General features: G+C 31.8%; 1 protein-coding gene across 6 annotated transcripts in view; it reads left to right on the forward strand.

The window, feature by feature from the left end:
- Marf (Mitochondrial assembly regulatory factor) overlaps nucleotides 1-18,500 on the forward strand; it is a 126,750-nt gene that overhangs the window by 97,311 nt on the left and 10,939 nt on the right. For all 6 annotated transcript variants that reach the window (XM_075382140.1, XM_075382178.1, XM_075382169.1 and 3 more), the window contains 4 exons: nucleotides 214-391; nucleotides 2,244-2,451; nucleotides 13,075-13,298; nucleotides 15,150-15,332. In XM_075382140.1, coding sequence (XP_075238255.1) covers nucleotides 214-391; nucleotides 2,244-2,451; nucleotides 13,075-13,298; nucleotides 15,150-15,332 — 793 coding nt within the window. The remainder of the gene's footprint in view (nucleotides 1-213; nucleotides 392-2,243; nucleotides 2,452-13,074; nucleotides 13,299-15,149; nucleotides 15,333-18,500) is intronic.

The following is an 18,500-nucleotide window of genomic DNA, read 5'->3' on the forward strand; positions in this document are numbered from 1 at the left end:
TAACATAAAAAATTAGGAAAATTTATTATTTTTTAATAGTAGGCATTAAAAAATCCGTAAGTAATAAGTTAAATCCCAATCAAGTAGGATAGAATATTTTTTCCTGTTCTTAGTATATTTTAATTTTATTTATTAATGATTTAATAATAATATATTAAGATAAATACTAATATTACACTTTTATATAACTTAATTTGTTTTAAATCCTTTCAGAGATATTCGGGATGTAATGGAAAAAATTTATGAAAGAGCTCTTAGTCTACAGAAACAAAAAACTGTTGTTAAAAAAGATGTTAATGATAAACTGAACTTCACTGAACAACAGTTAATGATAATTACTCAAGAAATGAAAGATAAAATACATCGTATGGTAGAAGATGTTGAACAAAAGGTAAAAATGCCTGATAGTTATCTTAAAAATTTTACATTTTATTTTACTTTTCGAGGTTTATTTTGTGCCAGGTATTAAAACTAAAAGTTAAGTAATAAAAAATACTAAGTAGTAAAATATATTTACTCTAATCTTTACACCTGAAGTTTTTTATTTTCTGGATAAGCACATAAAATTAATTTTAATTTTTTTTGTGATGTGATTTTTTTTTTACTGTATCGTATATAAATTTATCATTGAATTTTGATTGATATCTGAAGTTTGGTTTCAATGTGTGTTTTATAAATTGGTGGTAATATATGTTATCTTCCTGTCAATTTGTTAGTAATTTTTTTTAATATTATAATAGTTATACTGCTGGATCCCCAGCCATACAGGAATATCAGGCAATGAGTGCGCAGATAGTGCGGCAAAAGAAGCTTGTTTACAGCCTACTTTTACCAATTTTGTTGCTTCTAATCATCTTGTCTATTTCCTGAAGAGGAAAACATCAGAGGACATCATGAACTACCCTTTTCAGGATAGTTATTATATATATATATATATATAACATATAACATATATTTAATTTTATATGTATATATTTATAAATAAACCAAGTTAAGAATATAAGAAAATAGATTGATGAATAAGTATATAAAAAAATTACACCTTATTCCTTGTTTTTCCTTATATATATAATATTATATAAAATAGACAATCAGAACACAATGATAAGTTAAACAGAAATTTTTAATACTGAGAGAAATCTAAATAAATTTTTCAAAAAGTTTTGTTTGTATAATGTAATTATAAAATTCAATACCAAATGAACAATGTGGGATCTCACAAAATTCAATTCTTGGAAATTAATATGTAATATATTTATTATTACATTTGCATTAATTTGCGTAGTCGCTCATAATAAATTTAAAAATTTGTAAAAAAGAAAAATTATTTCCACAAATTAACAAAATGACAAATAGATATCGTTTAATATAATTATAAAATTTAATAACATCTGAAGATGTGAGATCTTATGAAAATTGATTCTTGGAATTAATATGGTAAATCTAACTTGTATAATTAATTACTGTTTTGGTGATTTATATTTCATATAATATTAAATTTTATTACACAGTGGTCAATATGTTAAAATATTATATATATATATTAATGGTCGTGTACTTAATTTTCAGACAACTTGTATCGCAGGTTACAGTCACAACTGCTTTGGATGTTTGTTTTTCCTTGGTGAGAGTGGATTCTCAATATTCAGATTATTTATAGTACCAGAACTGTCAAATCTTTTGCCATTTTCATTTGATGTCTGAAAGAGAATTTTCCTGTTGACAATTATCTACAAATTGCTTCTTTTCATACATTGGTGTTAACACTTTTGTAAACAGTTTTTTCTCTGTCATCTGCTGTTCCAATGCTTATTAGGACATGTTTTATTTTTTTAACTGGATTGTTTGTTGAAAGATTACTGATGTGTTTTTGAATCTTGGCTACTAATTTTCTTGGCTTTCTGCTTATATCTACTCCCACATCACATCCACTACGATGTACTCATTCAGTTTTTCCAGTAGGTTATCACTTACTCATGGCATCACTAGAGTTCTTATACGTAATCTGACTTAATATTTATTGAATTCTTTTTGAATTAATGAAGTGTAATTACTTTATAATCTTTCTTACCCATCATGCCTAGTATGTTTACTCTGTCATACTGAATCTGATAACTCCATACAAGATTGATAAAAAATCTCTTTTAAAATACATTCTGATATAAGTAATAAAACATATTAAATGACAAAACATAATTTTTATTTTTTATTTGACATTTGAAATTTTGTATTCATCATTACAGGTGTCTAAAGCACTTAGTGAAGAAATTAGACGATTATCCGTTCTGGTTGATGAATTAAGCATACCTTTTCACCCTGAGCCATTAGTGTTGAATGTATATAAACGAGAACTTCACTCACATGTAGAAAATGGTTTAGGAAGTAATCTTCGGGCACGTCTTTCAACAGCTCTTGCAATGAACATTGAAAATAGCCAGCGTGAAATGACCGGTGAGCTTAGTTATTGAATTGAATTGTAATACTTAGAAGATTGTTTGGATAAGGTTTTGATTGTTTGGAAGGGTTTAGTAGTAAATTTTGAAGACACCATGTTTATATGCTCTTTAGCAAGATAATTTCCCAAATATATGTTTCTAACAAATCATACAGTCTTCATTTAACAGAAAAGCTTTATAATGTACCTTTTTATGTGAAAGCTTTTTTCGTGAAAAGCAGGCTGGATTCTGTATAAATTAATAAAGGATTCTTTTAAGTGTTGTAATAATTTTTATTTTATTATTTTTTTTTACAGTTAAGCTTATTTACCATGAAATTAGTTTTTTTATTTGGAATTTTAGAAAATTTTCAAGAAAAATTTACTGCTAAGTCATGTTAAAAATTTTTTTAAATGTATTGTTTAAAAATTGTTCTATCAAAATTCTTTCATTCATAATCTTAGCATTTTTAGAATTATATGTAATTTAGATATATTTAATGTAAATACTTAAGAAATGTATATTAATGAGATAATTAGAACATATAAGGAATTTAACTTATGGAACACTTTTTGAAATTATCCATATCTTCATAGATAAATTACACAAGCCTGTAATGGTTGTGTTTTTTAGGTTTTATAATTGATTCTTATGTATTTTGTAGTGCAGAGTTTGAAAATAAACAATTTTTTTCCAACATGTCAGAATTTTTTTGATAAATCGCAAATTTCAAAATTTGTAAAAAGTTGAAAAATTATGAAAATGTGATAGAATAAAATAAAATATATTCACTTTTTTTGGCTTCTCCTATGGATTCTTACAGCTAAACAGTTGAGTAGTCTGAAGAGGTGGGCAGGAGGGTGTCATTGACCCCTAAATTTCTAATGACAATTGCCGCAAAATAAGCCTAATTTCTAATATAGTGAATTTTAAGATTAATTTATTTTTATTAACTGTTTTATTATCTATTTTTTATTGAATAATTTTTATGAGATACATCTGCCTTTGGAAACCACTCTCCCTCTTCACACACCCCTAATGACAAAGTATTTAAATACTAACAGTTTTATTCCGTATGTCAAAGTTTCTTTGGACGGCTTATATTCTGCTTCATGCTTTTCCTTCTATGTTCTCTAAAGGGTTCATCTCTGTGTAACTTCGAGCAATAGTCTACCATCATTGTAATAGTCCATTTTCCTTGCTACCTCCTTTCATTTCTTTTATGTCCTGATGAAATCTCTCGCCCATCTCTTCACTAACAGCACCAAAATTTTCAGGAAAATAGTCCATGTGAATTTAGGATGTGAACCTTCAAGCTCATAGAACTGCTTAAATTTGTGTACTTCTACAGCATGTTCTCAACACTTGATTTGAAGTTTGAATCCTTCTTATTGCCCAGAAACTTGGTTACTACATCTTTAAAGGCTCCCCAGGCTTCTTTTTCTGCAACTTCCATTTGTTTCTCAAAATTACCATCTGAGAAGTTTCCTAATGTCAGGACCAGTAAAGATACCCTCTAAATAATTTGGCGGTTGATAAGACAGGAAATTTTTCACACATCTATTTAAAACATTTACCTTCTTTTGGTAAAGCTTTGACAAATTGCTTCATCAAGCTTAACTTGATATGCAGAGGTGGAAGGAGAACATTATTCAGATCTACGAGACCTTTTTGGAGCATATTTTTGGTTCCAGGTTTTAATGAAGCTCTTTTTGGCCAACTTTCATTATCCAATGATTTTCTCTTTATCTGCTATCCCATTCTCACAAAAAACAAAGAAAGAATTCATTGGGAAGGACAACTTTGAGGCTCCTTTTGGACGAATCTATGAACAGTCTCCAATCAGTACTTTTCATAGAGAATGTTAAATAGAAGAGTCAAAAGTCCACATACATGTGTGCAGAAGACTAATTTTCCTTCTTCTGCAAGACATGAAAGAAAATCCTTTTCTCTGTACCTGAACCAGGAATATTTGATGCCAGCTGCTAGTAGGTTCTCTCTTTAAGCCTCAAACCGAACAATTTTGAATTTTCTTTGATCTGATGTAAGTCTCGAACTGAATCGTTTAGTTCAGACTATGAATAAAGTTCTGGTGCGCAGCTATCTCCAGGTTCGTACTCCTTGATGTTATCTTCATTTAAATCACTTGTGGAACCGTCTATTTGAGGTAAATTTTCCTGTGGAAGTCTGGACCATGAGGAATCAGACCAAAGCGGATGGCATACGTGGATAGACAATTCTTTTTTATTCTTAAAATTAAAACCATGAACTCCAGTTGAACAAAAATATCAATCACTGGTGTGATTATGTGGCTCTCGCCACACTATTGGAGCTCCAAATCTGAGGGCTTCTTGTTCACAGTTTGACCAACATCTATATCCTTCAACACATGTGTAGCAAATGTAGTATGGGGTGCCCAAGTTTTGTCTTGATCTCCTATTTTCACTTCGAAATACATGAGGTACACTTGTACCTCATTGTTATATTTTGTTTTCGCCTTTCTACCATTAACTCATCACAAATATAACAAAAAGATTCTGCAGAGTTTTTGTAGCCTCTTGAAGCCATTTTGAAAACGAAAAGTTTGCTTTATGGCTTGAAAATAAATTTTCCACCACAAAAACATGTTTTGAGCATGGAGGATGAAAAAAACAAATTTATGCACACTGATGATGGTTGAGACAGCACTGATATTAGTTATATGGTGTATGAGTGGCATGGATAGCTGCTAATAAACATGTTAAATCTTGTTATGTCTTGTCACAACCTTTCCGCCAAGCTCTCCCACTGTGTCGTCATCTTTAACCAAGCCCCCCCCCCCCCTTTTCAGACCACTGAACTGTTCAAGTATCAAGAATGCATAGTATAAGCCATAAAAGAGAATATATGTTATATTAATTTGTTATAAAAAAAAGTCTTATTAATTTTATAGTATCACATTATTGCAATTTTTTTACTTCTTACAAATTTTTAAATTTGCCATTTGTGAAAAATTCTGCCTGATCGAAAAATGAAGGTTATTTTCAGATTCAGTGCTAAAAAATACATAGAAATCAATTATCAAAAAATAAAAAACTTTCCACAACCTAAAATTTGCAGCCTTATGTTATTAAGTAGACTATATATAAGTAATTTAAAAGTAATTGTTAGTAATACTTCAAGTTTCAAAACGTTCTTTACTGTATTTGGTTAAAGGATGGTTAAATTAGAAAAAAATTATATAAAATGATTCAGAAAGTTTCTGTTATACCTTTATATCAGTACAAGGCGTTTCATAATGTTCTTAGGAGTTACAAAAATTCAGTACAAAAAAAGTACTTCATATACCTAAATGAAAGTTGCACGAGATGATGCAGGGACTCAAACAGTTTTTGTTAAAATCTATAAATGTTCATTATGTGCTCCTCTGGTGACACGGTACACATCAACAAGAAAGTCTAGCTATTGCCAAACTCATTCTAACATGTCATTTTCGATAGAGTTGATTGCATTGATTATGCGATCCTTTAGCTCAGCGATATCGTGCGGCATTGGTGGGATAAACACCTTATCTTTCACATAACCCCTGAGATAGAAATCACATGGCGTGAGGTCTGGTGATCTTGGTGGCCACAGCATAATGTGTTGGTCTTCTTCAGACACATGTCCTATCCAGTGCCGAGGTAATGTTGTGTTAAGGTACTGTCGAACCTCGTTATGAAAATGGGCAGGACAACCATCTTGCTGGAAAATGAAGTCTTTGAGTAGCTGAGGCATAAGCCATAATTGTTACATATCCAGGTATATCATGCTGGTTACTGTCATTTCCATAAAAAAGAACGGCCCATACACTGCCTCACGAGAGATCGCACAAAAAATGTTTACTTTCCAGATAAGTGTGTGGGTTTTCAGTTCCCCAAACTCGCACGTTATAGCTGCTTACTTTGCCGCTAATATGGAAAGTAGCTTCATCGCTGAAAATTATCTTGTTTACAAAACCTTCATCTAACAACATCTTTTCCTGTAACTGTAAACAAAAATCAACCCTATGTGTTTTATCTCCATCAGAAAGACCCTGGATTAATTGAAGATGGTACAGTTTGTATGATAAAAATTTACGGAGAACTCTCCTTACTGTTTTCGGAATTCCTAATTCTCCGTCTGCAGCCACAGTCGATTTTGATGGGCTGCAAATGAAACTTGCACACACACGTTTGACATTGACTTCTGAGGTTGATGGACCTCAGAAGTCAATTTGAAAATCAACTGGTTGACCACATGACTTTCACTTGCACAAGCAACCAATTTCACCGAATTGTTTATACCATGCACAAATTGAATTTTCACTTAGTGGCTCCTTATGAAATTTCAACTGAAACGCATGTTGCACAGAAATTGCTGACATTGACAAGTGAAATTCTAACACACAAAACGACTTCTCGCGTCCTGTGGCAGCCATTTTCTCTACTGTCCACGCCTAGCAAGCAAATGACTAGTAACTAACTGCCTAGTATTTGTGGAAACAAACTATTTGAAGTATTCTTTCATAAAGTACTTGCTTTATTCTTATGAGTGAAATAGTTTTTTGTTAATGAATTTTCGAAACTCTGAAGAACATTATGAAACGCCCTGTATTCTTCTCTTTAGAATAAGGAAAAAGGTTCATATAATTTGAAAATTGTTTTGTTTTATAAGTCTGAAAATTGCTTTTGTTTTCAAGATACAACTAGCGAAATATTTCTCTCAAAATCGTTAAGATGCTAAGGAGTAGCTAATCTACATATTAATGGTCTATGTTCCATTTCAAAACTTAAGATAGATTAACTTTTTAAACATTATTTTAATAGTATTGTTCTGAACTCATGTCAATTAAGTTAAAGTTCAGTTTAAAATAAAAACAAGAAGATTACCTCACTTTCATTTAATGATTTTGGTGTAACATTTATTATTTGGATAGTAATTTTTTTTTTTAATTTTATTTAATTACTATATATATAATATATTTTATATTAATTACTGTTGTTTGAAACAATAATATAGAAAAATGCCATATTGGTTTGAAACAATAATATAGAAAAATGCCATATAAATTCACAAAAGAGAAACATATAGATATACAAGGCATGTTATTAAACTAAGATCAATTTTGAATTTGCTGCCTATATATGATGTAACAAATGGCACTTACATAGTTCAGTTATTACAATCAATAGTAGTCAGTTTTTAAGAAGAATATATATTTTGTTGTTTATATTTATCCATTTATAAATAGTGCTACAATTTGTGATTCCTCCCAAATTTGAAGTCAGCAATTAAAGGAGCAATCTAATTGTTGATGGCCAAAAACAATTCTACAGCTGAAATTCACAGGCAAATTTTTGACATTATGACTGAATGTTGCGAGTGATGCTAAAGTAAGGCAGTGCTGTGATTCATTGTGAGAAGGGTGAACAAATCGTTGCTGAATGGCTTTAATGGCATCTGGCAACTTAGAACCTTGTAGTAACCCTGAAAAGGGCTGTTGGGGAATTTTGGAGTGGTAGCCCTTAAACGGGTCCGTTTGTGTGTTTGGCAAGGTAGTTCTGAGAAGGGCTCATGAGTCTGGAAGCTGGTCCCTGGTGATATCAGCTCAGCTGCAATCAAGGAGTTACCGCTCGCCCATTGGAATCAGTTTGAGCTTCCCCTCAATGACAGTTGGGTCCCCACTACAGTGTGGCAGTGAGAGTGGTGGCCCCCAAAGCCTTGCAGTATCAGGTCAGTGTCGATTGTCTTCGCCAGTACGGCAAAGGCAGTTCTCCCTCAGCAGAACTCCAACACTAGGAAGAAAATGCTGCCTCTATGTCAATAAAAATTGCCAAAACGTATTTGCAGTCGGGGCTTTCCACCTCGGCAAGAGCATTTAAGATGCAATCCTTGGTGAGTTCATATCGATGCTTTCCCAGAGCCATTCCACAACCAGTCTTTCAAGCAACTTGCCGATTACCGGCAAGAGGATGATGAGTCGATAACTATTGGCCTCATTCAGATCCTTTCCTGATTTAAGAGCACCCTCACCAAAGCCACCTTCCAACAAGTCAGAAAGCAACTCCAATTTAGGCACCCCAAGAACAGTCTGCCAGGCGGCTCTCTTATGACAGACAGCAGATGATAGAAAATATCCAGGTCAAGTTGGTTAAACCCTGGTGCCTTTCTCAGTGCCGTTCAAGAAACCACTGTGTCTGTATCTATGGGTTCCACAGCCCGTACTCCAGGGAATGGTGTCTCACCTGCCCTAACGCCGACTTCTGCTTCACCCTCAGGAGCATCTGGAAACAGAGTATCCAGGAACACCTGGTAAGTTACCACAGATGTTAAAGTGTGGTCAAGACTACCAAATCCGCATCGAACACTGGACAGCACGTACAATGGCTTTGGCCGGTAACATGACATTGTGAGCTGCCAGAGATTGTGCTGCAACTGATGCATGGAGTCTTGCCAAAACTTGAATTTGGTTTCCTTGATGGAATGGCATGAACGTACTCATTACAGGCGTGCCGGTAGATCCGCAGACCCTCAGCACGTATGTGATCAATGATATCCCTGTTAAGGGGCAACGCTGGTGTCTTCTCCTAGTGGATCTAGCTGTTGCGCGCAGTAACACTAACGTCAGGGACCACCACTTTTTCCTGGGTTTCCGCCTGCGTTTAACAGATAGATCCCCAGAAGCAGCAGTCATGATGACTCCAGGCACTCTTCAATCAGTGGACTGGCCACTACCTAAGGGTCCATCCATTGGCCAAGGCCGTCATAGGACCCTATCGCAACCAGTCTTGATGGCCTGGCTGAATTGTTCAGACATCAATTCCACCTCCTCCCTGTGCCATTCCAACCCCTTAGGTTATAGCCACTCGAATCTGGAGCTCTTGGACCACCACCGTAAGCGATCTCATAAATTATAAGCCTATGATCACTGACACTGGCCTCGGGCCAGACAGTCCAACTACTTTTACACCTAAGCCGATTGCCCATCACCAAGGTGACGATGTAACTTTTTCCCAGTTCAAAAGAGAAAGTTGGTGGTTGTTCTGCCTCATTAAGCAAGTAGAGGTTTCTGGCTCAACGAACTGTGCGAGATCAGCGCCTCTGGAGTCAGTGAGTGGTGAACCTTAAGCGGAAGACTTGGTGTTAGCGTCTAGAGCAACCAGCACTCTGATGCCCGGGAGACCGCCCAGAATCTGCCCCAACTTTGCCAACAAGTCATCGATACTCCATCCAAGCTGGAAGTATCCCGACACTTGTACAACATCGAGCGTACCCTTTGAGACTTGCACAACGGTGAATTGCTCATCAGAAAACTGAGGCATCCAGAAGACGAGACTGGGCCGACCATAATTGCAGAGAGCGGCCATTCCCCATGAGAATGAATAACATCAACCCCATGGAAGCCAACCACCCTATCCCGACTGTGTATGGCTCCTGGACCAAGAGGACCTTGAGATCGTACTCCTCAAGAATCCTCCTGGCTTCATTGGTGGCTGCCCAGGAATGATGCAGGTTTAACTGCCAGGCGCAAGAGTTCGAATGGTGATGTGATGACCATCATCGAATGCTTCCCCCAATTTAGGCATCGCCGTACGCCGTATTGTTTACAATCTTTGCCCGGGCTATGTCATGCAAACTGCATTGTTTGCCCCTGAGCCGGTGTCCGGCATCAAAGCCTTTTACCAAGGCACAGGGAGTGCACTTTGCAGGTGCAGTCTTATTAGGGCAATTACCTGTCCTATGCCCTGTGCCCAGCAAGGACGCAATGACCACACATCTCCAATTGTGCTCTCCAGCGAAGAGAGGTGTGCCCAAAGCCGTGACATTTGAAGCACCAGGGTACTTCTATATGGTCGACAACCCTGCAAGAGGTCCACCCAAGGAACAGCCGACCACTGGCCATCAAGACCTGCCAGATCTTTGGCAAGGTCTCAACTATCCAGTGGCTCTTCGGGGCCTCTTTCCACCCCAACTGCTGGACCACCCTGGTCCCCTTGAGGAAGTCCTCAACAGCCATATCCAACACAGGATTTTGGCTGTGTATAGCCCTGAGGATTTCGGGCTCCTCTACCCTCGTTGCCGTTGGCAAATCGTAGACAAATATTTGCGGCCTCTGCTCGGCCAGCAACTGAGCCTTCATCCCGTTCTTCCTAAGAACATCAGCCTCCAGGTGCCGCTTCGCCTACTGCTCATTAACAACCTCTAAGACGACTCCATAGTCCCTTGTTTTTGTGACCTGTGAAACCTGAGGAATATCATAGATGACTTAAAAGGAAAATATTCCCAGTAGTATTAAAGTACTTACAAATATTAATACAAAAATGAGAGAGTATTAGAAGTAATGGCAATCATGCAACCTTTGAGTCATACCTCTAACACCATTTTTTGATAAACATTTGGTATGGTATAATAGGAAATATTCCATTTAGATCTCAAATTCTTAATCGACTCAGCAGATGCGTGTCTAAATTTTCTTCAAAATGAGATTCCCCACCCTGTAAAGGGTTTCCTGATGAACATTAACACATCTGTATTTTCACCAAGATGGATTGCCGATTCATTTTGATTACTGCATAACTCAGCATTTCAGTGAAACATTTCCTAATTAGAGGGTTTAAAGAATTACCACAGACATGGTGAGCCAAATCTTCTGATCTGAATCGTCATAGTAGATATAATGAAAATGATATTTTACATAAATTCATGTTTGCTGCCCAAGAATGTTGGCAAAGGCAATCACATCCATGAATCATCATGCCGAAATGTTCATTTAAATTAAAGGTGGAAATTTTGAGCATTTTATGTAAGGTATCATTACAAGTTAATTAAATGGCATATCATTTAAATAATAAATTGGTTTTATTTAAAATTATTTGGAGAGAAGTAGATTTTAGAGAGAAAAGTGAGTTCATATTCACTATAATTAGAAATGAATATTTTTGGAATTATAAATTGTTATAAATTTTGTATAAGTTCTGTTTGGTTTAACAAGTATATTTGTACTTAACATAAACAAAGTGTACATTTGTTTTTAATTGTGAGTTTTTTGGGGTTTGTGATTATTTATTATTTTCTTGAAAACGGTTGAAGATAAAGTTGAGATCTAATTTTTCATGTAAGTTTATATAAAAAGTAATTTTTTTTCAATAATTTTATCAAGTTTTAATGAATCATAACTATTTTAAGATCAGTAGTCTCAGTTGGATGAAATCATTTGCTGGTTGTAACTTGAAAGCAAAGCATTTCCACACTTATGATTATATAAATCTTTTTTCCTTTTTTGATGAGAGGAATATCCCTATAAGTGGGGAAACTTCTTGATAAGAGTATGTGTGAGATAGTGAATATACATATGTAAGTTATTTATAAATGTGGTTTAACTTATTTTGACATGATAACTGTTAAACAGCTGTCAGATATTTTAATTTGTGTCATTTGGAGAGTTTGGTTCTCAGATGAATGAATATTAAGTGTTTTTTTTTCAAAGATAGTTACAGGCTCCAAACACAAATTTATCCATAAATAAACACATTTAAAAAAATGGGTATGTTTTATGGTTATAATATTGCAAAGTGATCTTATAAATCTTAGAGCAAAGCTGTGGAAGATGACAATACTGATTATTCTTAAGGCGTGATTTTTTAAGAATCCTTATCAAGTTTGTCTATATCAAGCTTGAGATTAATAAATTTATTAACATTATAAACATCCAAATTTTTAAGGATTTTTTTAAATTGATTAATCATGAAAATTCGGCTCCCTAAAGCATCAGTTGTGTAAAATATATATGCTATATCCGTAAATATATATAGATGTGGGAAATAGATGTGTGGCCTTTATATTTAACACCCTTAAGTGATTCATATCTCTACTATTATGAGTGACAGTTGAGATTTCAGTTGCTACAAATAGTATTGCTACAATGAGAAATATTCTAAATTGTTCTTGGCTAGTTGAACTTTTTCCCCTACCTTAGCTGTATTAATGATAAAGTAAAGTGTGTTCAGTAACAGAAAAAATTATTTACTTATGTAACGAGTTGTTTACTAACTGAATTAATTTTTTGTGGGTATTCTGTATGTTAACCTGTAGTAAAAGGTTGAGATCTAGAGTTTAATTTCGATTTTTGAGAAACATTTCAGAAAATAATAATAAGTATATAAATAAAATGAAAGCCTAAGTTGGACAAATCTTTATTGATAAAAACCATTGGAATTTTGATGTGTTTTCCATAAGGCAGCTGAAAACTTTATTTTTAAAGCCTGTGATTGTAAATGTTTATAAAAGAAAAGTTATGTATGAGCTTTGAATGGTGCAGTTGTTTTAAATCCTAGTCAATTAAAAAAATCTAGTCTGTACAAATAATCACATTCTAATTAAAGAAATAAGGACTAAAATAACATTTTTTGTTTGCATGAGTTTGTGAAATTGCAATCTGAGTTACTTTGTAAAATATTTTCTGCAAATACATTATTAATGATAATTTTTTAAACTGTTATTAAAAAAGAAAACATAACAAAGATAAATTTTAATAATATAATGTAATAAAAAAAAACCTGCAAATTAGTATTATGTAATTTTGTTTCTTTAATATTTCTGGTTTCATCCATTTATGCATTTTGTTTTTATCATTTTTAAGATCGGATGGCTTCATTGCTGCCTCGTGAAAAACAGAATTTACCGTTAAATATTCTTCCTCGAAGAGAGCCATTTGAAATATTATACCGTTTGAACTGTGATAATCTTTGTGCTGATTTTCATGAAGACCTTCAATTTAGATTTTCATGGGGTATTACTGCACTGATAGCACGTTTTGCTGGTAAAGGCTCAAGCAAAATTGCACTTAACAATTATTCACAAAGGGTATGTTGTGGTAATTTGTTCATATATGCGGTAATTTAATAGGATAATGTGTAGGTAAAAATTAAAAAAACCGGCTAAAAAATTTGTTTAAATAGGTCTGCTTGGGTTCTAGAACTATATGTGTATTTTTTGACCGTATTATTTGTCATAACTCAGTGTTACAGTGTCAAACCCATTCTCAAAGTTCTATAATAGAGCATTTTTATTTTGTTCTAATTTATTGAAAATATGCAGTGTAAATTTTGCTGGTAGGGTTTTGTACAGAGGTCACGTACAAAATTAACTACAGAGAGTTGATGCAGATAGTGTTGAATAAAATATTTTTTAAAAATTGCTTATACACCATCACTTTGATCACATAAGTAAAATAAAATTAAAAATTGTTTGATTTCAAATTAAAAATTATTATTTTAGGCTATTTGTTTTGGTACCTTCACACTCCATCTCATATTTCCATACACATTCTTTAGTTTGAAATTTCTCATATGAAAGTTTATATGAGAGAGATCTTTATATGAGTTTATATGTACAAAAAAAAATATATTTTAGTTCATTCCAGGATAGCGAATTGAAATTTTTAAATAATTTTATTCTTTGAATTTGTGTTTTTTGTAATATATAAGTGTTTAATAATGTTATATGCCTTACCTCAAAAAATATGTTATTTATAAAATACATTGATGATATGAATTGTGTATTTCCTACATAAAAACCCTACAAAGGCAGGAATACACACGGCCTGTTATCTTCATTTATTAAATTATATAATCAGTTTAAACTATTGTACTGTATAAGCTTAATATGTAGTAGAAGCATTACATTTTCCTCTAAAATTTGTAAAAAAAAAATTTATAAAATGTGGGAGTAAATGTGTTGGTAATTTTCATAATTTTTATTCTTGTTTTTTAAAATTTTTGTAGGTATATTCTTAAATGGGATATTATTTGTGTTTATTTTTGTTCTTGTTAATCAAGAACTACCGTTCTGAATGTTCAAAATGTATCCAAAATGGTCATAACTTAATTTGTATATGGTGTTAGGCTTATTTTATGCATTACCCAACAAGTAATCAAAGTTTTCTTGCATAAAGTTTATTTTGAATGTTTAAAAGTAAACATCTTTTAGAAATGAATTTAAAAATTACAAATTTTTTTATACTGAACTTAATTGGATATTCTTTTGTACTGTATAATTGATTTTTCATAGTTTTTATTGAAGATAATCTTGTACACTTTTTAGCATTTTCGTAGTGTTCACAGTTACTAGGGAATTCACAAGGGATAATTCCCTTATCACTGATTTTAATCAACTGCAAAAACTTCAGAGTGAGAAAAGTACTTTTGAAAGTAATTTCAAAACTTAATCCACAAAACAACAAAGTACGATTATATTTCAAAAACCAAAGTCTGCTTGTATATGGTGATATATTGTAATCCATATCATTATTATTCTATAATTATATCAGAATCATTCTGCCTTATTTTATTGTGTCTGCTTAATATTAGTTACTTTATTATATCAGTCCTAGTGATAATTAAAAATAGTATAATTAAAAATTTATACAGACTTTAATATTACGTTCATTATTGTTTTTATGAAATAAATTTACTTTTGATTACTATGAGTAAGAATTTAGTTTAGTCTGGAAAATATGATAAACTATCCTGGTAGCCCCATTTTGTGAGTAGATCATCTCTAGAAAATTATCTCTACTTCCATAATTTTATTATTTCATAATTTTGAAATTGTATTATATAATTTCATTTAAGATGAGCTGTTTAATTCTAAATAAAGTATTTCAATTCCACAGCAAAAGGATTAAATTTAATTTGACTTACCTTTGTTTGACAGATACCGCCAAGCCTTCTTTCTCCAGTAGATAGTTATGATAGCCCACACTTCAGTCATACTTCCAACTCAAATTCTAATCCGTTAGCCATTGTACATTCAGATGAGTGGTCACTGATGTCACGATTGGCAGTAGCATCAATAGGTTCTCAGGGTACCATGGGAGGACTATTGGTAGCAGGATTTGTAAGTTATTTAAATGTTTTATTAGTGCTTATAAAATTAACTTCTTTAGTAACCAAAAAGGTAATGTATTTGCTTATGTTTGACTTAGTAGTTTTTTTATAATATTTCAGTAAAAATGTGACGAAAGGAAAGTTAATCTCGAGTAACAGATAAAAATGGCCACTATTTATAGAAATTAATGTTGATGAAATGTTCAAATACTTTTGTAATACTACAATTCCATTACATAATTTTGTATAATCTTTTAAATTACTTATGCTTTTCCAACCAGTTTTTTTTATTATTTTGGAAGCTGTTTGAAAAGGTGTTCTCTTTGTTTTACAACCCAGCAGATAAGAATTTATAAGAGCACTTTTTTGTAACATTTAATTTCACAGTTAAAATAATTAAATTTCATAATTACAATCAGACTAGATAATATGAATAAGCAATATATAAATTTTAATAATAATATGTATTATCTGAAAACTTAACCACCAAAACACAGTAACATAGTAAATTTGAAAAAACTAACACCAATAATTGACTTTAGCAGGATCCCTCATTATCAATTTGTATACAATTCTATAATTACATTAATCAGTTATTGCAAAACTGAATTATGTTAGTGAATTATTTGAATTTAAAAAAAATATATATATATTATTTATTCTAATTGTAATTTACTTTTTTGTTTTGCTGAAATTTTACTTTAATATCGCCAGTTTGAATCCTGTTTTTTAATATTACTATTTATCTAGTTTTCTACTCCTTCCCTATATACATCTGTATTAGCATAAATCAATGTACAAATCAGTGCTTGCACAATTTATGTCAAGCTGTACAGCTGGAGTACATGTCTTATATTAATGTCTTGAGTTAGTTCAAACAAACATCCCAAATTTCTGTAATTTATGTAACAGTTAGTAATGCAAAAATGACTTGTTGATCTTGTGTGAAGTTTTAAAGTGTAATTACTGTTTAGATCTGCAATTGTAATATAATTACATAAATAGATGATTTAATCTAATATTTAAGAAAAAAAACAGTAATAAAATTTATATCAACAGCTAAATTAAATTGTTTCAGAATAAAATATCAAAATACATAACCATGTGGTAAATAAAATATGAGATATGGTTAATTATCAATTTGTATACAATTCTATAATTACATTAATCAGTTATTACAAAACTGAATTATGTTAGTGAATTATTTGAATTAAAAAAAAAGTATATATATATATTATTTATTCTAATTGTAATTTACTTTTTTGTTTTGCTGAAATTTTACTTTAACATAATAATACTTTAATATAATTTTAAACCACATAGTATGTGGTTTATTTCTTACTTTGACATAATCTTCATATCTAGTTTATTTGTTGATGCAGTCATTCAGGAGATTTGTTATAAGATGTGCAAAAGATATAAAAAAAATCATTGTTGCTCTAGATAAAATAGAAAATTTAAAGCTGTATTAATTTTTTGGTTTGTCTAAAACATTTCACACTGTTGATTTCTTGTCAATTATTTCAGTGTTGCATGTCATCAATGTAAGAAGGTATTTCCTTGGATTGGTTAGATTGTGTTGTAACCAAAAGATAGCTATTTATAGAAATAATACATTTACTGCTTTTATCTAGTCATTTCTAAGTGAGGTCACTGTAAAAACAAAAATTATGATGTACTTCAATCTATTATTAGACTGAAATTGTTCTTTGTTATGTAAAAACCATTCAAAAATGTTTTTATGATTTTTATAAGCTTGGGTTTATATGTTGATCCAGATTTGAAGATCTGTTCAAAACAAGAATTTCTGTGTGTTTTTTTGTAGAATGTGATTTAAAATTGAAATTATTATTATTATAAAAACAAGATATAAATTGTAAAAATATAATGTCAAAATAGAAAACAACAAATACTACAATTTCTTTGATTACTTATTGCCTGTAACTTAAGTGGAATAGATTAAGTCATGTTGAACAAAAGAAACGTTGAATTATTTTCATTTAGAAAAATGCATTTTTAAATGAATTAAAAAGATCTATTTCTCAATAGATTCAATCTCATTAGCATTTGGCATTTGTTTATAAGGATCTGTAAAAAAGAATCTGAGCAAATATTTAAAATTGTAATTAGATTGCTTACATTAAATTTAAAGACAATAAGCCTGTTGACAATTATTTAAAGTTTTAAAATGACTAACTGTGTATGATATATATATATATAAGAACAAATAATTATAGTCTTCAGAAATAATGAATTGAAAGTTTTGAACTTAATCTGTGTTGTATTAGAAAGAAACAAGAAATAACACTTTTCATCATCTAGGCAGCAATACTTCATCATAGTAAAATGAAGTTAAAATTAAAGAAAGAAGAAAATTTAAATAAATTTTAACTGTAGTTATCATTTTTTATTTTGATTGATAGACTTAGGAAGTGATGTTCAAAATAAGATTCGCTGAATTGCATGTACAAATAATAAACAAGAAGATTTTAATTTATAATCATTGCATAGTCACAGTATCTAGCTTTATGAATGTTTTGGTCTGTTATGCAGTATTTGCCCATAGAGCAGTAATATTATTCCTATAAAAAGATGTTTTTTTAAAGTAAAATAGATACAAAGTGCAAATCTGAATATTGAATGAGGCATGATTTTTAAGTAAGTACCGTTTTAATATAAAAAAGTAACAAGTAAAATCTTTTTGAATAAATTTATATTCACCTGAATGCGTGGATCTTAATCTACAATTCAACATTATCTTCACCTACGTTAAGGCCGTGTCATATCCTGTGATCAGCTTCTGCATTCTAACTTCATAGAAATCTGCCGCCTGAGAAGATAACCATTGCTGAATGATGTCATTGTTGTCATGATTTTAGCCGCCCTGAGGTGCTGCTTTAAATGAAGGACAAATAGTAGTCATGGGGCACCAGGTAAGGATTGCATGGTGGGTGATCAGTTTGTTCCCAGTCTAGTGATGCGATGAGATTTTTGTGAGATGAGCCACATGTGAGCATTGTTGTGAAACAGCACAATTTGTGTACTGAGCGTGCCATGCTTCTTTTTTAAATTGTACACCAACTTTTTCAAGGTCTCACAGTATGTCTTGGCATTTATCATTCCAAGGCAAAAAGTCAACAGTCATAAACCCCTGTTTATCCCAAAATACAGTGCACAT

The sequence above is a fragment of the Lycorma delicatula genome, chromosome 1 (assembly GCF_047948215.1).
Source record: "Lycorma delicatula isolate Av1 chromosome 1, ASM4794821v1, whole genome shotgun sequence".
Taxonomy (NCBI): Eukaryota; Metazoa; Arthropoda; class Insecta; order Hemiptera; family Fulgoridae; genus Lycorma; species Lycorma delicatula.